General features: G+C 38.3%; 1 protein-coding gene across 1 annotated transcript in view; it reads left to right on the top strand.

Annotated features, from left to right (window-relative positions):
• OXCT1 (3-oxoacid CoA-transferase 1) overlaps positions 1-7,803 on the top strand; it is a 115,263-nt gene extending 107,460 nt beyond the window's left edge. The window contains exons 14-15 of the mRNA XM_081826068.1: positions 720-821; positions 5,432-7,803. Coding sequence (XP_081682194.1) covers positions 720-821; positions 5,432-5,473 — 144 coding nt within the window. The 3' untranslated portion in view covers positions 5,474-7,803. The remainder of the gene's footprint in view (positions 1-719; positions 822-5,431) is intronic.
• Positions 7,804-18,041: the final 10,238 nt, after the last annotated feature.

Genomic DNA, 18,041 nt, shown 5'->3' with positions numbered 1-18,041 from the left:
GGTGTGACCAACCAGAGTGTTGTAAAGGAATGTTTAGAGTGGGAGGTTAGCCTTCTCATGCTTGTCCCAAGCGCAAGCATCTTCATTTGAGTGCATACCGAAGGGAGATTCTCATGCTATTCTCTCACACCTGTGTGTCTTCACTGGACTTAAAGAGAAAGTTTTAATACTTACCTGGGGGTCTTCCAGGATCAGGACTACGATCCCTTTATAGTTACTTGTAGGCATTTCTGAGTGCCTGCCTTCTTTTATTTCCTGTAACTCTTTACCCAGCAGCGTTGATCAGCTTTCCCTACCGTCCTTGTGCATTCACCTTCCAAATTTCTCCTCCCTCCCTACTTTTCTGCGTTCCTTTCTTTCTTCAAATCATTATTCATCTAATTGAAATTTTGACCCAGAAGTGTTAGACCTAACTAAAGGAAAGTAGTTAAAAAAAAAAAAACAACTGGTTACAAAGGTGGCAAGTGCCATCAATAGTCAACACTCATTTATTTTCTGGCATCAACAATGCTCCACAGCTAATTGCCAATTAGGGAGCTGGCATTTATTCTCACCAAAATGTAATCGTTAGAGTTGACATTTTCTCATTGTTGATTTTCGGAGTCTTTTGTCCTGGGTCTTGTCTCTCCTTTAAGAACTTGAGAGGTTATTTCTGTTTCATGTTATAAAAATAATTACTGTGATAGAAATTGTCATTGTTGTTTTCTTGATTCTGACAGGCTGTGTTTGATGTGGACAGCAAGAAAGGACTGACTCTGATTGAACTCTGGGAAGGCCTGACCGTGGATGACATAAAAAAGAGCACTGGGTGTGATTTTGCAGTAAGTGTTTCTGTGAACAAATCCAGCCACTTGTCCTATATCATGAGCTTGATTAATGGGTGTTTACAGGACATGAACCATTAATTTGTGATCATTTTTGGAGTTGACCTTTACAGAGAACAGGAGTGAAAAGGAGGGGTGCCTTCAGATGAGAGCAGGTGGGAGCAGGAGCAGGCTCTGACTCATGGCCAGCATTTGGCTCAGGAGTCAGAAGCAGGAGGGGGAGGAACCCCCAGAAGCTGCTGGAAGCAGAAGGTGGAGCTTGAACTCTAAGCTACTTCCTGTAAAGTCCCTAGCAATCCTTTGTTCTTGGTTACCTGTCAGCTGTGGCTAGACTAAATTGACTCAAAAATGTGAGCCACACACGGAGAAATGATACTGCCTTGTTTTAAACCCAGCTATGACTTATGGCTTTCTCTTTGATTAACTTTGATGCCTGGTAATTCCATCCATGGAACATATTAGAATGATGAGCTCGACACTGAGTTATAGTCACAAAATAGGTGTATCCTCCATTTAAAGAAAAACCTGGTGCATAAAAACTGAGACTTACAAAGGACATAAACATCAGGGGACTATAAATTTAAGAAACCCACAAGTCTCTTTTTTAAAACAAGGAGAATAGTACTATAATATAAATAATCACCCTTTAATGTTAAGTGCTTGTTAATGAATCACCGATCACCTACCTAATGGGAGTTGAGAGGATGGCTCAATCCATTGAAAGTTAATCAAAAGTAAAGGGGAAATGTCTCTGAAGAACTGAAGGAAAAGAATTTGCCTCTCACATACCTTTTTAAGAAGGGATTTACTAGTTAAAATGAAATATATTTATAATGGGAAGAAATTTGAAGCTACCCATCCTAGAGAAATTTAACAAAACTTACTCGATAACTCATGCATATATTTCATAGACTTCTTTCTTAGTACATCTTGGCTGGTACCTATTAGTGCATAACAAATGCCTGTGAAAACAGTTTTGCTGCATAATTCATTATCCACATATAACTGTTTCTGGTACTATATGAGGGTCTTTGTCTATTAACCTTTTTTGAATTTCCCTTTGGAAAAAAGAAGTCTGTCAGCAGTACCTCGCACAAAAAGCACATCTTTAATTAGCCTTTCAGTAACCTCGGGGAAAAATGAGATTTGTTTATACTTTAACTATTTAGTATATTTGCTTTTATCAACTCCAGTGATAAAAGCAAACAATTCTTCTTATGTATCAGCTCTTCTTTGTATTTTTTCCCTATGTGGATAAGTTAACCTCTTCTTCATCAGGTGACAATTTTGAGATCCACATCATGTTCAGTTCTTTGGTACAAAAGAGAATATGCGAAGAAAGGACCCTTATAGTTATCTATTTTTTTTTCTTTCATGTAGGTAAGTCAGGATGAAAAAGGTGGAGTTTTACTGTTTTTGCCTTTTTTTTTTAAGTGATAGTTTCCATGTCTCAATGCACTGAAAAATACCTCTGTGGTTTTTGTTTTATTACCATATCACTCCTTCTCTTTTGACAATAACATGTAATCGATCTTGTTTCCTCCAAATTAGGGTGTTGAGATAAAATATTAATTTGTATGTTAGTGTCCGAAAATGAAAAGGTGTGGTAGCAACTGAACCATCTCAACAAAAGAACTCACTTTTGAGGATCTGGTGATCAGTGGCATCTCTTTAGACCCTGACAGATGAAATCACATATAGCAGATTCTTTTTCTGTAATGCTAGGGACTGGAATGCTCTGATTAATAACATGTTCTGTTTAATAGCTGGGTTATCAATAAAATACATTTAATCATAAAAGCACATTGAGGATAACATTTCTTGATCATTCAGAAGCTATTCCATGTGGTTATTACTGCATAGGCCGCATTTTACTCTGTATGTGACTTCATGTAAGTTAGTCAAAATTTCTTCTTGAGAAAAGGCCCACTCAGTCTTCACTGTAGATCTGGAAATACGCATTCTAGAAGGGAATAGTCAGACAGCCAGGTTGTTGCATAATAAGAAAGGGTGTAAAAACATAGGTCAAAATAATTTGGAAGATGTGTTGGCTAACATTTTCTCATATTAAAGCTGTGACCAACTAATGAAAATGTCAGATTTCTGTATATCACTCCGTGTGTTACTGCCAGTTACTTGATGGGCCGAAGTAGAAAGAAAAGGAGAAATCCCACCACTTAAATTGCATTATCTCCAAAGTCTCTTTTTTCACTGAGTAGTTAATTCAAACAGTTATATTCATTTCTTTCTTTTCTAATGCATGCTTATGTTACATAAAATAGTTTTTTCTTTACCATATATGTCTGTGGGCCTTTTTTGAAGCAGAATATTTCCTTCTGTCTTTATTGTTTAATTAAAATTTTTTTAAAATTTGAATCCCTATTTGAACATCATGTGGTAAAATAAACTTCCAGAGGTCATTAGTCATCCATGACTATTTATTAAACATCCAGTTGTGTCCCATATTGAGTTATGAAATGTGAATAAAATAGAACAAATTGGCATAGTTCCTACTCCCAAGGACCTTGGTCTTACTCTCCAGGCAGGAATACATCTAAACCACCAGTGGCAAAAATTAAATAAGAATACTGCTTTTTTATATGTTTGCAGTGAAATCTGAAAGAAGCCAACTGTAGATATTCTTTGCTAAGTTGAATAAATGTATACTCAATATCTGTTATGAACTGGCATTATGACAGAATTAAACAGTATACAGTTGGGATTTCAGTGGACTGGGAAAACAAATAGTTGGCTTATCTTCTACACTTAAATCATATAATCTTATATCCCCCTGTGGATCACCTTGGCAGGATAATCTGCTTCAGCTTGCATGGGCTTAAGATGTTGATGAGACTGTGAGAGAACAGGATGAAAAATAGTAGTTTAGTAGATATTTTTCATTACAAAAATAGGCCAGGTCAGTCTGCATAAAGCTTCTTTTTCTTTTTTCATAGAAGTCAGAGTCCATATTGAGGATATAAATGGTAGTTAGAGCCCCAAACAGGGGTCAGTATGCCAAGGAAAATGATCATATGTTTAGTTTATAAAATTAAGGTGAGTGCATATCATTTCCTTTTAAAGGAAATGCTACAAAGCCTCTATTGATTGTGATCTCCCCCCCAAAAAAAGTTTTATTTCATTAAATTATTTCTACAGATGTTCTGTTGTTTAAAAAAAGAAAATGGGTTGTTTGTGAGACACACTTTCTAAATACACAGAGCCCATATGTCTTTTATTCTTTTCATTAGAATTGAAGATCTATGCACATGTAGGCTGTGATTTTTGTCTATTTATTATATGTCTATTATTTTGTCTATTATTATGTATCTGCTCTTGGAACTGGCAAGTCTGAATGAGCTGTCATTTATTTTAAGCTATATATGAAGCCATACTGATCCTTTTTATTCTGATCATGTCATTCTTTTAGTAGAAAAATGGAAAAGGGGCATTAACTCTTGACATTATGAAGAGTTAATACAGAAACAATTTATAAATGAACTAAAAATATTTAACCTCATCAAAGCCAAATAATTGCCTGCTCCTTCTATTTTTAATACTGTCTTAACCTGTATTAAAACCTTTCTTCTAGTTCTTTGAAGCTTATTTAATCTTTGATTCATTCATTTGTTCATTAGTTTAACAAAATATGAACTGTTTATTCCGGAAGGCAAAATGACAACTAGGCCCACTTCCATTCTTCATTCTTGAGGGGCTCAAAAAATCATCTAGATTTCAATATGCCCTACTGTGCTTTCCGTGGGCACTGTTACTTACTAGGACTCAATGGATATTTGCCTGATTGAATGAAGACATCTGTACCTGGCATTACACCTTGAAAGATCAGCCAAAATTAAGCCAAACCGCTTACTTTTCGGTTAGGTTTCTTCTTCTACCAGCTCTACCATTAAATGTAGACCTGTCCTCATTTTTCTCTGCTTCAAGACTTCTAGGAATGCATGTACTGTTCTGTACATTGAACATAATTATGGTCAATTTTTAATATTTTTAATGCTATTACCTTTTTAAAGATGACTTGGAATCTTTTTACTGTCTTTAGATCATTTCCATTTCTGATTATGAAATTTCTGATAAAATTTGTCATTGATCATACTTACCTTCATTAATATGTATCCAGTTAATCCAAAACTATGTTGTCTCTTAACAAAATTGTGAATTGACTGGACTTATTTTGACCATTTTGAGACTTGAGCCTTACTGTGTGTCTCTGTTTTGAGTAGTCTCAGAAGCATCAGTCTCAGAGCTCAGTGATCGGTTCAGTAGAGAGCTTGGTTATCTGAACCCTTTATTGTCTCTGTCTGCTCTTCCTCTACCCCCTCTCTGTTGCGAGTCTTAATGATCCTTAATTTAGGAGCTATCATGTGCAAGAAGGTTGAGAACAACTAAATACACAAAATGTAAACAGAAAAGAGTTTTCTGTCTTGTTGGTTTAGAATGGAAAATAATGAGGAAACTAGGTGAGGTCCATGGTAAGGCTGTTTGGTACCAACATCATTCAAGTCTGGAGATGTTTATGCCGTGAGTTTTGTTTTTTTTTTTTTTTTTTTTTACACAATTTGGTCATTTTTTTCTTCTCTTTCTTTTACCAGGTTTCACCAAAACTCATGCCAATGCGGCAGATCACAACTTGAAATGTGGAATAGACATTTCTCCCAGGCTGTGCGTTTTTCATTTTAATCCCATAGTTCATTGAAAGGATATCAGTAATCATAATTGTGTATCTCATGAGCAGTTTTTGACTAGTTTTCTTCAAGCATTTTACACTGCATGTAGCCATATAGACTTTGTTCTCTCAAGTGTGCTATGACATTTTAGTGAAAGACAAAAAAAATATAAATGATTATCTTACTTGTTTTATAAGTGCTGAGAAGGCTTATCTTTACAATTGGTGCTCACATTGGATTTATCTTTATCTTTTGTGATAGGTACACTAAATTGTACCAAGATGAGCCCTTAGGAAGACTTTCAGTGAAGAATGAGGGAGAAAAATAACTCCACCCAGAGTATGCCCAAGGCAGCATTGTACTAGTTCTGAATGATATATGAATTTGAGTAGGAGAAATGCTGTCTTAATGATTATGCTTTTCTTTTGGCCTCCCTTGACTTTTCTTTTAGAGCCTCTGATTTTGTGATTGTATCTTGTTTCCCTAAAACACCCCTTCTCCTCCCACACTTTCTGTAACTAAATAGGTGCTCAATAAGGCAAACAGGAACATCTCTGTATGGGAGAAGTACATGGTTCATGGGAGAGACCAAGGGGTGTAGGGTTTGTTGGTACTGATGTCCCACAAAGAAGTTGCCTTTATAAACCAACCATCTGTGCTTTGCCAAAGACTAAGGTTTATTATGAGAAGAGGGTTGTAAACCTAATTGATCTAGTCAGTTTTCTCATTTTAAAATAATGCAGTATTTCTCTGTATCCAGAGGGCTCCCTAAGAGGCTTTCTCTATGTTACTGAGGCCCAGTGGGCTACTTGCACAAGACCTCCTCTTAGGCCACAAGAGGCTGTGGGGATAATTTACCATGAATCCAGTCACAATGACAACAAAATTTAAATTTTTTCTTTCTTTTCAGTCTCTCTTGTTTCTGTTCAGAAAAGTTTCTAAATATTGAATGCCTTTTTCTACAGAACACTGTTCTTTCTTCTGCCCAGGCTACTTCCTTGAATAAAGTACTTTTAATTCAGCTTTATCGAAATAGAGGAAATACTGATGAGCAAGTCCAGGATTTGAAGAGCAGTGAACTTTTAGTATTAGAAAATAAACATGATGGGGGCACCTGGGTGGCTCAGTTGTTAAGCGTCTGCCTTCGGCTCAGGCCATGATCCCAGGGTCCTGGGATCGAGCCCCACATCGGGCTCCCTGCTCGGCGGGAAGCCTGCTTCTCCCTCTCCCACTCCCCCTGCTTGTGTTCCTTCTCTCGCTGTGTCTCTCTGTCAAATAAATAAAATCTTTAAAAAAAAAAGAAAAGAAACATGATGGAGTAGGTTTTGTAAGGAACTCGTCCTAAGAGGTGTCCTCCTCACCACCCAGTTGCCCCAGGGGATATACTAAGCATCCTGGGTATCAAATGGGAGAAAAGTCCAGACACCCAAGGACAGGTCAGACAGCTGTCCTCCAGACAGAGGTAGGCACATATACAGTGCACTATATCATTGCTCTGGCACCAGATATAGGAATTTATGCATATTTTTAGGTGACAGTTATTTAAACTCACGTTCTCTTCAGGTACAACTACGATTTTGTCAGGTATGGTATTAGAGGGAGGAGACAGGCTTTTTTGGTATCACATTCTCTATCTAAAATAGTCTTAACTGGTTGGCTGCAGGATTGAAAGCACATTTACCCAGTACTGATAAAAAGGACTCTTCTGGGGCACCTGGGTGGCTCAGTCGTTAAGCGTCCGCCTTCAGCTCAGGTCATGATCCCAGAGTCCTGGGATTGAGCCCCACATCAGGCTCCCTGCTCAGCGGGAGGCCTGCTTCTCCCTCTCCCACTCCCTCTGCTTGTGTTCCCTCTCTCGCTGTGTGTCTCTCTGTCAAATAAATAAAATCTTAAAAACCCAAAAAACAAAAAATGGACTCTTCTTGGAATTTGTGAGGTCCAGAGAATAATACATATCTTTTAGAATTATAATTTGGAAAAATGTATGTTATTGATGGTTGCTATATTTGCAGACTTAGTTACTTATCATTCCAGTCCATTACTTTAGGATAATGTGATTCTAAGAATGTTCCCAACTTTGAATGGCAAAACCTAAGTAGATGACTTTATATTCTTGATTAAAGAGTGCCATGGATATTAAACACATTAAGAAATAGTGTAAATAATCTAAACTGTTATAGATCGCTGTGATTGTCCTTTTTCTTTTTTGGGAATGTTGTGACCAGTCATGGGAATAATATACTAGAGACTGGTAGAAAGACCAACAATAAATAGTTCACATACTTTACTGCTTCTAATCAAGTTGTTGCTTTCCTTTTTATCTTACCAAAGAACAGATACTGTTTTTCATGAAAGAACAAATGTTTACCTGAGTGAATTCTGATTTTACTCCTTGTCAGAGCCAATCATTATCTATAAAAATGGACTACCCCAGGCTTCATGTGTTAATATGTATTTTTTTGCTTTTATCTTACATTCCTTTAGGATATACATATATTAAATGCTTCCCAATGGTGTGTGGGGTTTGCTTGCATTTTGAAGTGGCTCTGGTATAGTCTGCCCAGCATCTGTGTTGTTCCTCTGGTAACAGACTCATCCGCTGGCCAAGGGGTTGGGTGTGTGCTCAGATTATGCCTTTTTTGATAGTTGTCCTTTCTCCACAGTTATACCCAGGGTGGGCTTATGACCCAGGATGTACCAGTAAGGTTATTTCTCCCATGTTTAGAAACTGGAGATGAAAGAGAAGCTAACTTTCTTATTCCTCTCTAGTCACTAAGCAATTAGAATGTGAGTCTGGAACCAACGCCCCCTTTTCCCCCTTCTCTCTCTCTCTCTCTCTCTCACAAACACACACACACGCATCCCCTACCAGCTGAGGTCCAGTTAGGCAGAAAGAAGCTGAAACACAAGCACATGGAGTTGTAAGTAAGGAGCATCCTAGTGGTATTTGGGTTCTTGGTTCTCAGTACGCCTAAGGCCAGCTTCCCTCCAGCCATGCTTGTATATGAGCCCAAAGTCTCTCATTTCACTTGGGCTGGGTTTTGTGGGTCTTTGTCATCTGCAACCAGAGTATGAATTGTAACTCTTTTTTGTAACTCTTGAGTCTTGGGAGGGATCTGGTCAGCAGAAGTGCATATTAGTGGGGGCACCTGGGTGGCTCAGTCGTTAAGCGTCTGCCTTCGGCTCAGGTCATGATCCCAGGGCTCTGGGATCGAGCCCCACATCAGGCTCCCTCCTCCACGGGAAGCCTGCTTCTCCCTCTCTCACCCCCCCTGCTTGTGTTCCCTCTCTCGTTGTGTCTCTCTCTATCAAATAAATAAAATCTTTAAAAAAAAAGAAGTGCATATTAGTGAAACTGCTTGTAGCTGGGCCAAGAGAACACATATAAGAGCATTTATACGTGTTACCAGTGGGTAGGAAGTTTGTGGGTAGAGGTTTTCTTTTTCTTACAATGTCAGTATATTCAACACAACTTTGAAAATTATTCCAATGGAAGTATAGGCAGAGATTTATTCAGTGGATGGGTTTCTTAGCACTAATCTTTTTTACCCAGGGTGTGATCTTCAGTTTCTTAAACTTACTTTCAGATTCTCCATCTTTAAAATAGGCAGAATGTACTGCTTTTCACCATGGTTCTGTAAGGTATAGTTAATATATCTGTAAAATTAACACATAACAATGTATTAATTAATACATTGAAAAACGTTGCAAAAATACTGACAGGTTTTTTTGTGTGTCATAATATAACCTTGGGACAGAATTGTTTCTGTCCTTTTATTTGTTAATATCTACAGTGCCTTCCTACCTAAGACCATGCTAAATATCAAAGTGGGTTTAAGCATAAGTATCACTAGATGTCATGTGATCTGTATGCATGTCTGTTTGGCATACACTTGAATTCTCTTGTTTCCATTATGTCTGCGTAAAATCATCCAAAGACACCCTTTATGGACCATGCAGCAAGTCCCATGAGAGTGATGCCTACACCAGTCCAGGTAACTAATTGATAAGATAGTTCCTTCCCTAAAAACCATAATCAAACAAAAATGATATTTGGCTTTAGAGGTTAAATATGCTTAATTATCATGGTCATTATTACATATAATGGGGTGTTACTCTGGATGGTCCACTTAGAAATGACCTCAGGCAGCTTTCCTGGTCCTTCTATCGCATGACCACACTGAGTCCATAGGAAACACTCCTGTTTCCACTGATAAACTATAGGAGCCCTGGTACCCAACGTAGTCATTTTATTTCTTTGGCTCATTCCTAGGCATTCTATCTCTTACCCTTTAAAGTTTTCAGGAGGAAATCAGACACCAGTCCAGAAGCTCACATAAACTCTGATGTTCCCTTTGAAGCCTTTACCTCTTGATCTGGCCACAGGAGGGAGCATCTCCCAACTAGCCTTCTTGGCATTAGAGTGTCCAACATCTCCTTCCAAATTTTCTCCATAAATACTCCTCTAATCTCCAGTTTCCAAGCCTTGTATGCACTCGGTGTGGGTAAGAGTTTAAGAGTTGTCTAACTGGTTCTCAGCCAAATACTGCTTCAAAATGTGTGCATAATGGCCTCACTGGAATGTAATATACATCGTGTGTATGTGCGCATGCGTGTGCGTGCATGCATGTGCTTGCTCATGCATATGTGTGATTAATGTCTCGTATATTTCTATAACAACGCCATGATTTGTCCATGGTAGGTTTCCAAATATGTATATTGAATCAATTTACTAGTTGAAAACATGAGGTGATAGTAGGCCAGCCTTGAGGATTTCCCTCAGGCAAGTAACTAGGTAAGACCTCTAAGGAAGAGATAGGAAAAGAAAGGGAAAGACACAAGAGGTGGAATCTAGAAACTGCAACAAAGGAATACAGAGGCCTGTGATAATCACATTTGTTTAGCATTTCATAATTTACAAATCACCTAAAAATGCTAGCTAGCTAATTTCATTTTCAATGTAATCTTCCAGGGAGACATTACTACCGCCATTAAAATTAACTTCATTAGTCTGAGAGAAGTAATGTCCATCAATTCTTTAATCAAATTAGCCTATCAAAGCTAATGTTGGGTTTTGCCAAGGTAGTTAATGAGATGTGAATTAAATCCCTGAATAGAACTAGATTTGTTGCTCTCTGGTAAACTATAAAACAGAGTCCCAAACCTTTAAACCTAATGGGACAGATCTTGGAGCTTTGTTCTCCCTGTCCACACAGCTTTGTGTATAACACAGTTTATAAGGAAATGGGTAGAAGTAAAAATAAAAAGGATAATGGCACCCACCAAGTAAACTGTTCCTGTGGAAGACTTGAAATTACTGAGTTTGCTTATATGAAAGGCCCTATGTAGGCAACCACAGGTAAGAATGCTCAGCTGACGTCAGTAGGAGGGGCTGATGGGCATTGCTTCATTTCTGTGACTAAACACCTTTCTGAAATTTGTTTTCCTTGTCATTAACCTTTACCCATGTTCAAAGTCAGAGTTGTGGCTCAGACCCATTCAGTTGAACTCCAGAGATGAGGTTGAAATTGGCAGCCTGAAAATAAGTGTCATTGGTGACATGAGGAGAGTATCACTCAGTGAGATCTAGTGCCATTCCCTTCACTGGGAAAGAAAAGGTCCATGGAAAGAAGAAAATTGGTCAGAGTCCTGGAGCCTGTGGAGCTATTGAGGGTGGGTGTGGGGATGGGAAGGCATTAGGGCCATCAAGACACATACCTTGTGAGAATATCTGTTACTACCCTCTCTTTGAATATTAGATGCCATCAATTTTTTATTGTAAGAATATTTAACAAGAGGGCGCCTGGGTGGCTCAGTTGGTTAAGCGACTGCCTTCGGCTCAGGTCATGATCCTGGAGTCCTGGGATCGAGTCCCAAATCAGGCTCCCTGCTCAGCAGGGAGTCTGCTTCTCCCTCTGACCCTCCTCCCTCTCATGCTCTCTGTCTCTCATTCTCTCTCTCACAAATAAATAAAATCTTAAAAAAAAAAAGAATATTTAACAAGAGATCTACCCTCTTAACAAATTATTGTTAACTGTAGGTGCAGTGTAATACAGCAGATCTCTAGAATTTATCTTACATAATTGAAACTTACACTGATTGAACAGCAACTCTTCATTTCCCCCTTGCCCCAGTCCCTGGCAACCCCCATTCTACTCTCTGTCTCTATGAGTCTGATTGTTTTAGATCCTTCATATAAATGTAATCATGTAATATTTGTTCTTCTGTGACTGACTTATTTCACTTAGCATAATGTCCTCTAGGTTTATACATGTTGTTGCATATGGCAGGATTTCCTCTTTTTTTTTTTATGGCTGATTAATATTTCATTGTATGTATATACCATATTTCCTTCATTCATTTATCTGTCAATGGACATTTAGGTGAGATTGATGGATCATGTTATTTTTAATTTTTTGAGGAATCTCCATATTGCTTTCTCTAGCAGCTGCACCATTTTCATTCCCACCAGTAGTATACAAGGGTTCTAATTTACTCACATCCACATCAATACTTGTTCTTTTCTTTTTAGATTTATTTATTTTAGAGAGAGAGCATGCACATGTGAGTGGGGGGAGGGGCAGAGGGAGAGAATCCCAAGCAGACTCCCTGCTGAGCATGAAGCCTAATACAGGGCTTGATCCCAGGACCCTAGTATCGTGACCTGAGCCAAAATCAAGAGTTGGACTCTCAACCAACTGAGCCATCCAGGTGCCCCTTGTTCTTTTTTTTTCTTTTATAATAGCTATCCTAATAGGTATGAGGCAATACTTCATTGTGGTTTTGATTTGCATTTCCTTGGTTGATGATGATGAACCTCTTTTCATACATCTGTTGGCAATTTGTATGTTTTCTTTAGAAAGACGTCTGTTCAAGTTCTTTGCCCATTTTTTAATTGGGTTATTTAAATGTTTGCTATTGACTTGAGTTCCTTATATCTATGTAGCCCCACTAGTCAATTTTTCCTTTTGTTGCATGTGTTCTTGGTGTCATATCTAAAAAAAGTCATTGCCAAGACCAATGTTCAGAAGATTTTCTCCTATGTTTTCTTCTAGGAGTTTTATAGATTCACGTCTTAAGTTTAAATCTTTAATCCACTTTGAGTTGATCTTTATGTATGATTTGAGATAAGGGTCCAAATTTGTTCTTTTGCATACAGATATCAAGTTTTCCCAACCCCATTTGTTAAGACTATCCTTTATCCATTGTGTATTTTTGACACTCTTATTGAAGATCAGTTAACTATATATGCATGGATTTATTTCTGGGATATTCTATTCTGTTGGTCTTTATATCTGAAGACACCATCAAACTTAAATGCACTATGACTGCATTTGCTTTTTATAATTTATAAATTTTATTGTATACATATTAAGATTTTTTAGGCTTTCAGTCTCAGATGAGTTTGCCTAGTATTTCCTTTTTGTATTTAAAACAAAAAAGTTGTTAATGGATGTTTTATTCAGCTAATAGACATCATGGGCCATTAATGGCCCAAGGAAATCCACCTGTCTTGAAGTGTATACATTTACAGTCTAGGTGCTTCTCACTGATAAGGGTTCGATTTGTCCAGGGGATAGGTTAGGGGTGTGAATCAGGTCAGAAGGATGGGAGGGAGCTGAGGGGCCTGCCTCAGCCTCTTCCAGAGCAGTACGGCTGCCACAAGGTGAAGGAGCCAAGTCACTTGTAGGATGCTGTCATTTGTGAAATACATTACAGTTTCAGAGTTAAAATGTGGGAAAATGTTCATCTTAGAATCTGTAAATTGAAGGAGGTCATCTAAGGCCTTTCTCAATTAGCATAATGTCTTATTTAAGAATATTTTAAAGAAACATTTTATTATGTTTTTAAGTATGTACAGAACTGATTACATAGGAAAAGATTCTTTAGGAACCTGCTTTATGAATAAGAAAGAATTGATGATTATATTAGCATATATGTAAATGGTGCTTTAAAACAGTTCTTCCAAGTAGTCTGAGTGCTTATTCAGTCTTTCTATCATGATTTGCCTTCCAGGTAACTCTCTGTGTCCTTCTATCCTTCTCCCTCCCTAACTCTTAAACTTTCCATAAACATAATTTCTATCTTAGGTATATTATAAGTTTACTCGAAATGTGAAATGCTTTCATTATTGTAATTAAAGGTGTTTAATATATCACAGATACCCAAATACATGAACAAACATATAGAAGGCCAAAGCATTTGAGGAGGGACTTACATTAAATCAGTAGTATCAAACTCTATATGAGCTTGTCACAGAGAGAACAGTGGCATTTAAGATGAAATTGCTACTAAATAAATGTTTGTGTCTCCTCCCCTCCCCACCCCCACTCAAATCAATATGTTGAAACCCCAGTCTCCATTATGATGGTATATAGAGGTAGGGCCTTTTGGCAGTAATGAGGTTTAGAGGAAGTTAAGCAGGTGGATCCTTCATGGTGGGATGAGTCCCCTCCTAAGAAGGGGACCAAGTGAGGATACAGCATGAAACCAGCCATCTGCAAATGAGGAGAAGGGCCTCACCAGACACAGAATCTGCCGGCACCTTGATCTTGGACTTTCCACCCTCCAGAACTGTGAAAAATAAATGTTTAATGTTTAAAACACCCAGTCTATGGTATTTGTTATAGCAGCCTGAACTAAGACACATGTGATCAACATGGAGAATGCTCAGGAAGACAGAATTTAAAAGAATCAAACTACAGGGAAAGAATAAAGTACCTGGCATATTTAACTGAACAAGAGAAGCTAAAGGAGTGATTTAATAAGAACTTAAAGAGGTACTGTGTATAACTACTGAAGAATGCCCTAGGTCCTGGAAAGAAGAAGAAAAGGAGGGGCAAGGAATTTAATTTAGACATTAAGCAGCATTTCCTGACAGTGAGATTTTGAAGAACAGGAATTAAATTACTTACCTATCTATTTACTCATTCATTTATTAATTTATTTATTGGTAGGAGTTGGAGGGAGAGGGACAGAAGAAGTATAGTCTGATTTAAAGGCAGTCTTAAATCTAGTTTCCTGAAATCTTGATATTCAAGGAAATTTCTGTGTGCTTTATAGTTTGGATTCTCTTTGTAGACTCACCAGCTTTCTCATATCCCAAGAAACCTACTGACATATGCTCAGCAAACTCATTGCTCAATAAATTTTTAGTGATGGGATGAATAGAGTGGATAAATTACTGAAAAAGAATCCAGTGGCGCAGGATCATAACTTTCTGATTCCAAATAATTGCAAATAAATACACAGCTGCTTTGGGATATGACAGTAATAATTTAGGGGTCTCTTTTTATTTCTTACCTCATTTTTTTTCTCTTCTTATTTCAACAGATATATTTTGAGCACTTTATCAGGGTCCAATCAGTGGACACTACATGGTAAATTGAACAGAGAAATTTTTTTAAAAGATTTTATTTGTCAGAGAGAAAGAGAGGGAGCACAAGCAGGGGGAATGGCAGGCAGAGGGAGAAGCAGGCTCCCCACTGAGCAGGAACCCTGATACAGGACTGGATCTCAGGACCCTGAGACCATGACCTGAGCCGAAGGCAAACGCTCAGCCACTGAGCCACCCAGGCATCCCTGAACAGAGATTTTAATGTAAAGAATTGTTAACTGTAATGGAATTTGAATATTGAGGAATTAGCTAGTAAGGAGGAGAGAGAAGTCTCAATAACATATGAATAGTAGACTTAAGGAACAGCCATAACCCTGGGTTTAAGATGGAATATCCTAGGAAGAGGCTTATAGGGCTGAGATCCAGACCTTGTTGGAAAGTGCATAGTTCTGGCTCACAGATGGCAGAGAAGTCACCGTGGTGCCATGCTAGCAAAACTTGCTAGAAATTGGTCTTTGAGGAGCCAGAGGAAGCTGTACCCAAGGGAATGCCACACTTCAGAGGTAGCCACAAAACCACCTGAAGAGATGACAGGGATGTCATTCACAGGGCAGTGTCTTGCGGCGCTCCACTGCAAGGCTCCCTGAAGGAATGCTGGGGCCAACTGCTGGCACTGGGGCCCTATTGGCCACCCCACACTGCAGGAGTCAGGAACTAGGTAAGCCAATTCTTTTGGAGTTTTGGGATTCTAGAGAAGCTGTGTTTGCTGCAGGGGCTGGAGAGTAGAAAACAGTGACCTGCAGGACCCTGACAAGAGGTATATCCACTGGGAGGAAAAACCTCTTCCTCTTCAGTGTCTCTTCAGAAAGTTCTGTTGACAAAGCTTAATGTCATGCTAGTTGGCAAAGGAGTGCTGTTTGCAGGGTCCACTCGCATTATCTTGGAGAAGACCGTGAAGGGTGCATTTGGAGTTGAAAGGCAATAAATTGATGGCTGACATAAGTACCTGCTGTAAGCCAACAGTGTGCTAGGTTCTAGGGATATAGCAATATGAATGTAGAGAAATAGCTTTTAATAAAATAATCACACTTAAGAGTAAATTTATAATTGTGCTGAGTTTCCCTTTTCTATGAAGGAAAAGTATGTGGACCATGAAAGACTGTTTAGAGGGGTCTTGAAGTTAGATTTCATATTTGCCTCTGTTCAGCACATCCTTAAATATACCACAGGTTGTTCAGTAAAATGTGTAACCATGTTTAGAAAAAAGCTAAAGTGACTCTTAACAATCAAAACCAAACAACCCACAAAACAGAGAGATCAAGTAATTCATGAATTATTGTGATCTGTACAAAATCAGGAGGAATTCTGCCACAAACAATGTAGTACTCCTGGTAAGGAGTAGTTGGAGGGCAAAAATTAACCATCACTTATGCTTGGTTTAAGAAAATCTGAGTTTAAAGTTTCAGTGAGATAATAGTTATTGAAAAGATATGAACTAGAACAATGCTGGTCCAGAGTAAGGAGCATACCACTCAATGGCTATTGTAGTCATTTGATTTGGGATGTTTTATTTTGAAAGGATATTATATAGATGTAATCTGTTCTGGGGAGGGGTCAGTGAAATACTGTGGTGTCTCAGGAAATGCAGCAATGAGAACGTTGCTGACCAAACTGAGCCAGCTGTGTTTTCCAGAAAAGAAGCAATTGTGAAATGACCTTATTGTCGTATAGTATCATGGAAAAGCAGAAATATTCCAAGAACAGCTGAGTTTGTGGTAGAACTGGACATCTTTACAAAAGTTAACTCAGGCATAAACTTAGAAGTCATGTTCTATTGGGAGGAGGGGAAAAATGAGGGCTTAAAGTCAGAGTCCTATACATAGAGTAGATGCATATGTTTATCTCCTATGACTTTCCATTTAATAAGGAAACATCTTTTTCATTTTATCAAGACCATGGCAAAAAGATTTATCAACTGTATGTATAGAACAGGGGTGTGTAGTCCAGAAGAAGAGTAATTAATAAAATAAAATAAAAATAATAAAACTTTCCAAGAGGTACACCTGCCTAATTGATCATGTTCTGAAAGCATGTATTTGTTTTTCAACAATACAAGAAGAAAGCATTTGAACCTTTGCCCTGTAATCAACTTATGTCCTCCAGCTTATGACCTGACCTCATCAAGAAAGGTATTCATGGTGGCGTTATATGACAAGGATTTAGTTTAAAATACTCTGGCAAAAGTGTCTGCCTTTGGCTCAGGTCATGATCTCAGGGCCCTGGGATGGAGCCCCGCATCGGGCTCCCTGCTCGGCGGAGAGTCTGCTTCTCTCTCTCCCTCTGTCCCTCCCCATGCTTGTGTGCTTGCTCACTCTCTCTCTCTCAAATAAATAAATAAAATCTTAAAAAAAAAAAAACGCTGGGGAAAAAAACACTATAAAAATTGGGGAAGAGGGCGCCTGGGTGGCTCAGTTGGTTAAGCGACTGCCTTCGGCTCAGGTCATGATCCTGGAGTCCCAGGATCGAGTCCCGCATCGGGCTCCTTGCTTGGCAGGGAGTCTGCTTCTCCCTCTGACCCTCCCCCCTCTCATGCTCTCTCTATCTCATTCTTTCTCAAATAAATAAATAAAAAATCTTTAAAAAAAAAAATTGGGGAAGAGATAATAAATGGCAAAATTTGGGTAATTATTGAAGCTGGGGATGATTGGTACATGAGAGTTCATTATACTGTTCACTTTAGTGTATGAAATTTTTCATATCAAAAAGGTTTTCAAAGGAAATATATAAATGAATATCCATTTTAGCATCCTTATAATAACTACAGTTCTGAAAAAGGAGATTTAAAGGAGATACAAAGGAGTGTTGTTTGCAGGGTCCACTCCCATTATCTTGGAGAAGACAGTGAAGGGTGCATTTGGAGTTGAAAGGCAATAAATTGATAGCTGACATAAGTACCTGCTGTAAGCCAGCAGTGTGCTAGGTTCTAGGGATATAGCAATATGAATGTAGAGAAATGGTCTCTTGGATTTTGGATGAGAAATTTAATCAAAAGGAACTGGAGTCTCAATGGAGGAGAGGATATGAGGATGGGTTTTTTAAAATTGTTTTATTCTTCCAATCACCAATAATGCAAATTTCAGTGCTAAATGGAATTAAAACAAGTGTAAGAAGCATGAAAAGACAATCAACATCATTAGC

This window comes from Leptonychotes weddellii, chromosome 7, assembly GCF_054177405.1.
Source record: "Leptonychotes weddellii isolate Sample4059 chromosome 7, ASM5417740v2, whole genome shotgun sequence".
Taxonomy (NCBI): domain Eukaryota; kingdom Metazoa; phylum Chordata; class Mammalia; order Carnivora; family Phocidae; genus Leptonychotes; species Leptonychotes weddellii.
Note: the sequence above shows the minus strand (reverse complement) of the source record. Positions and strands in the feature narration are given on the sequence as shown.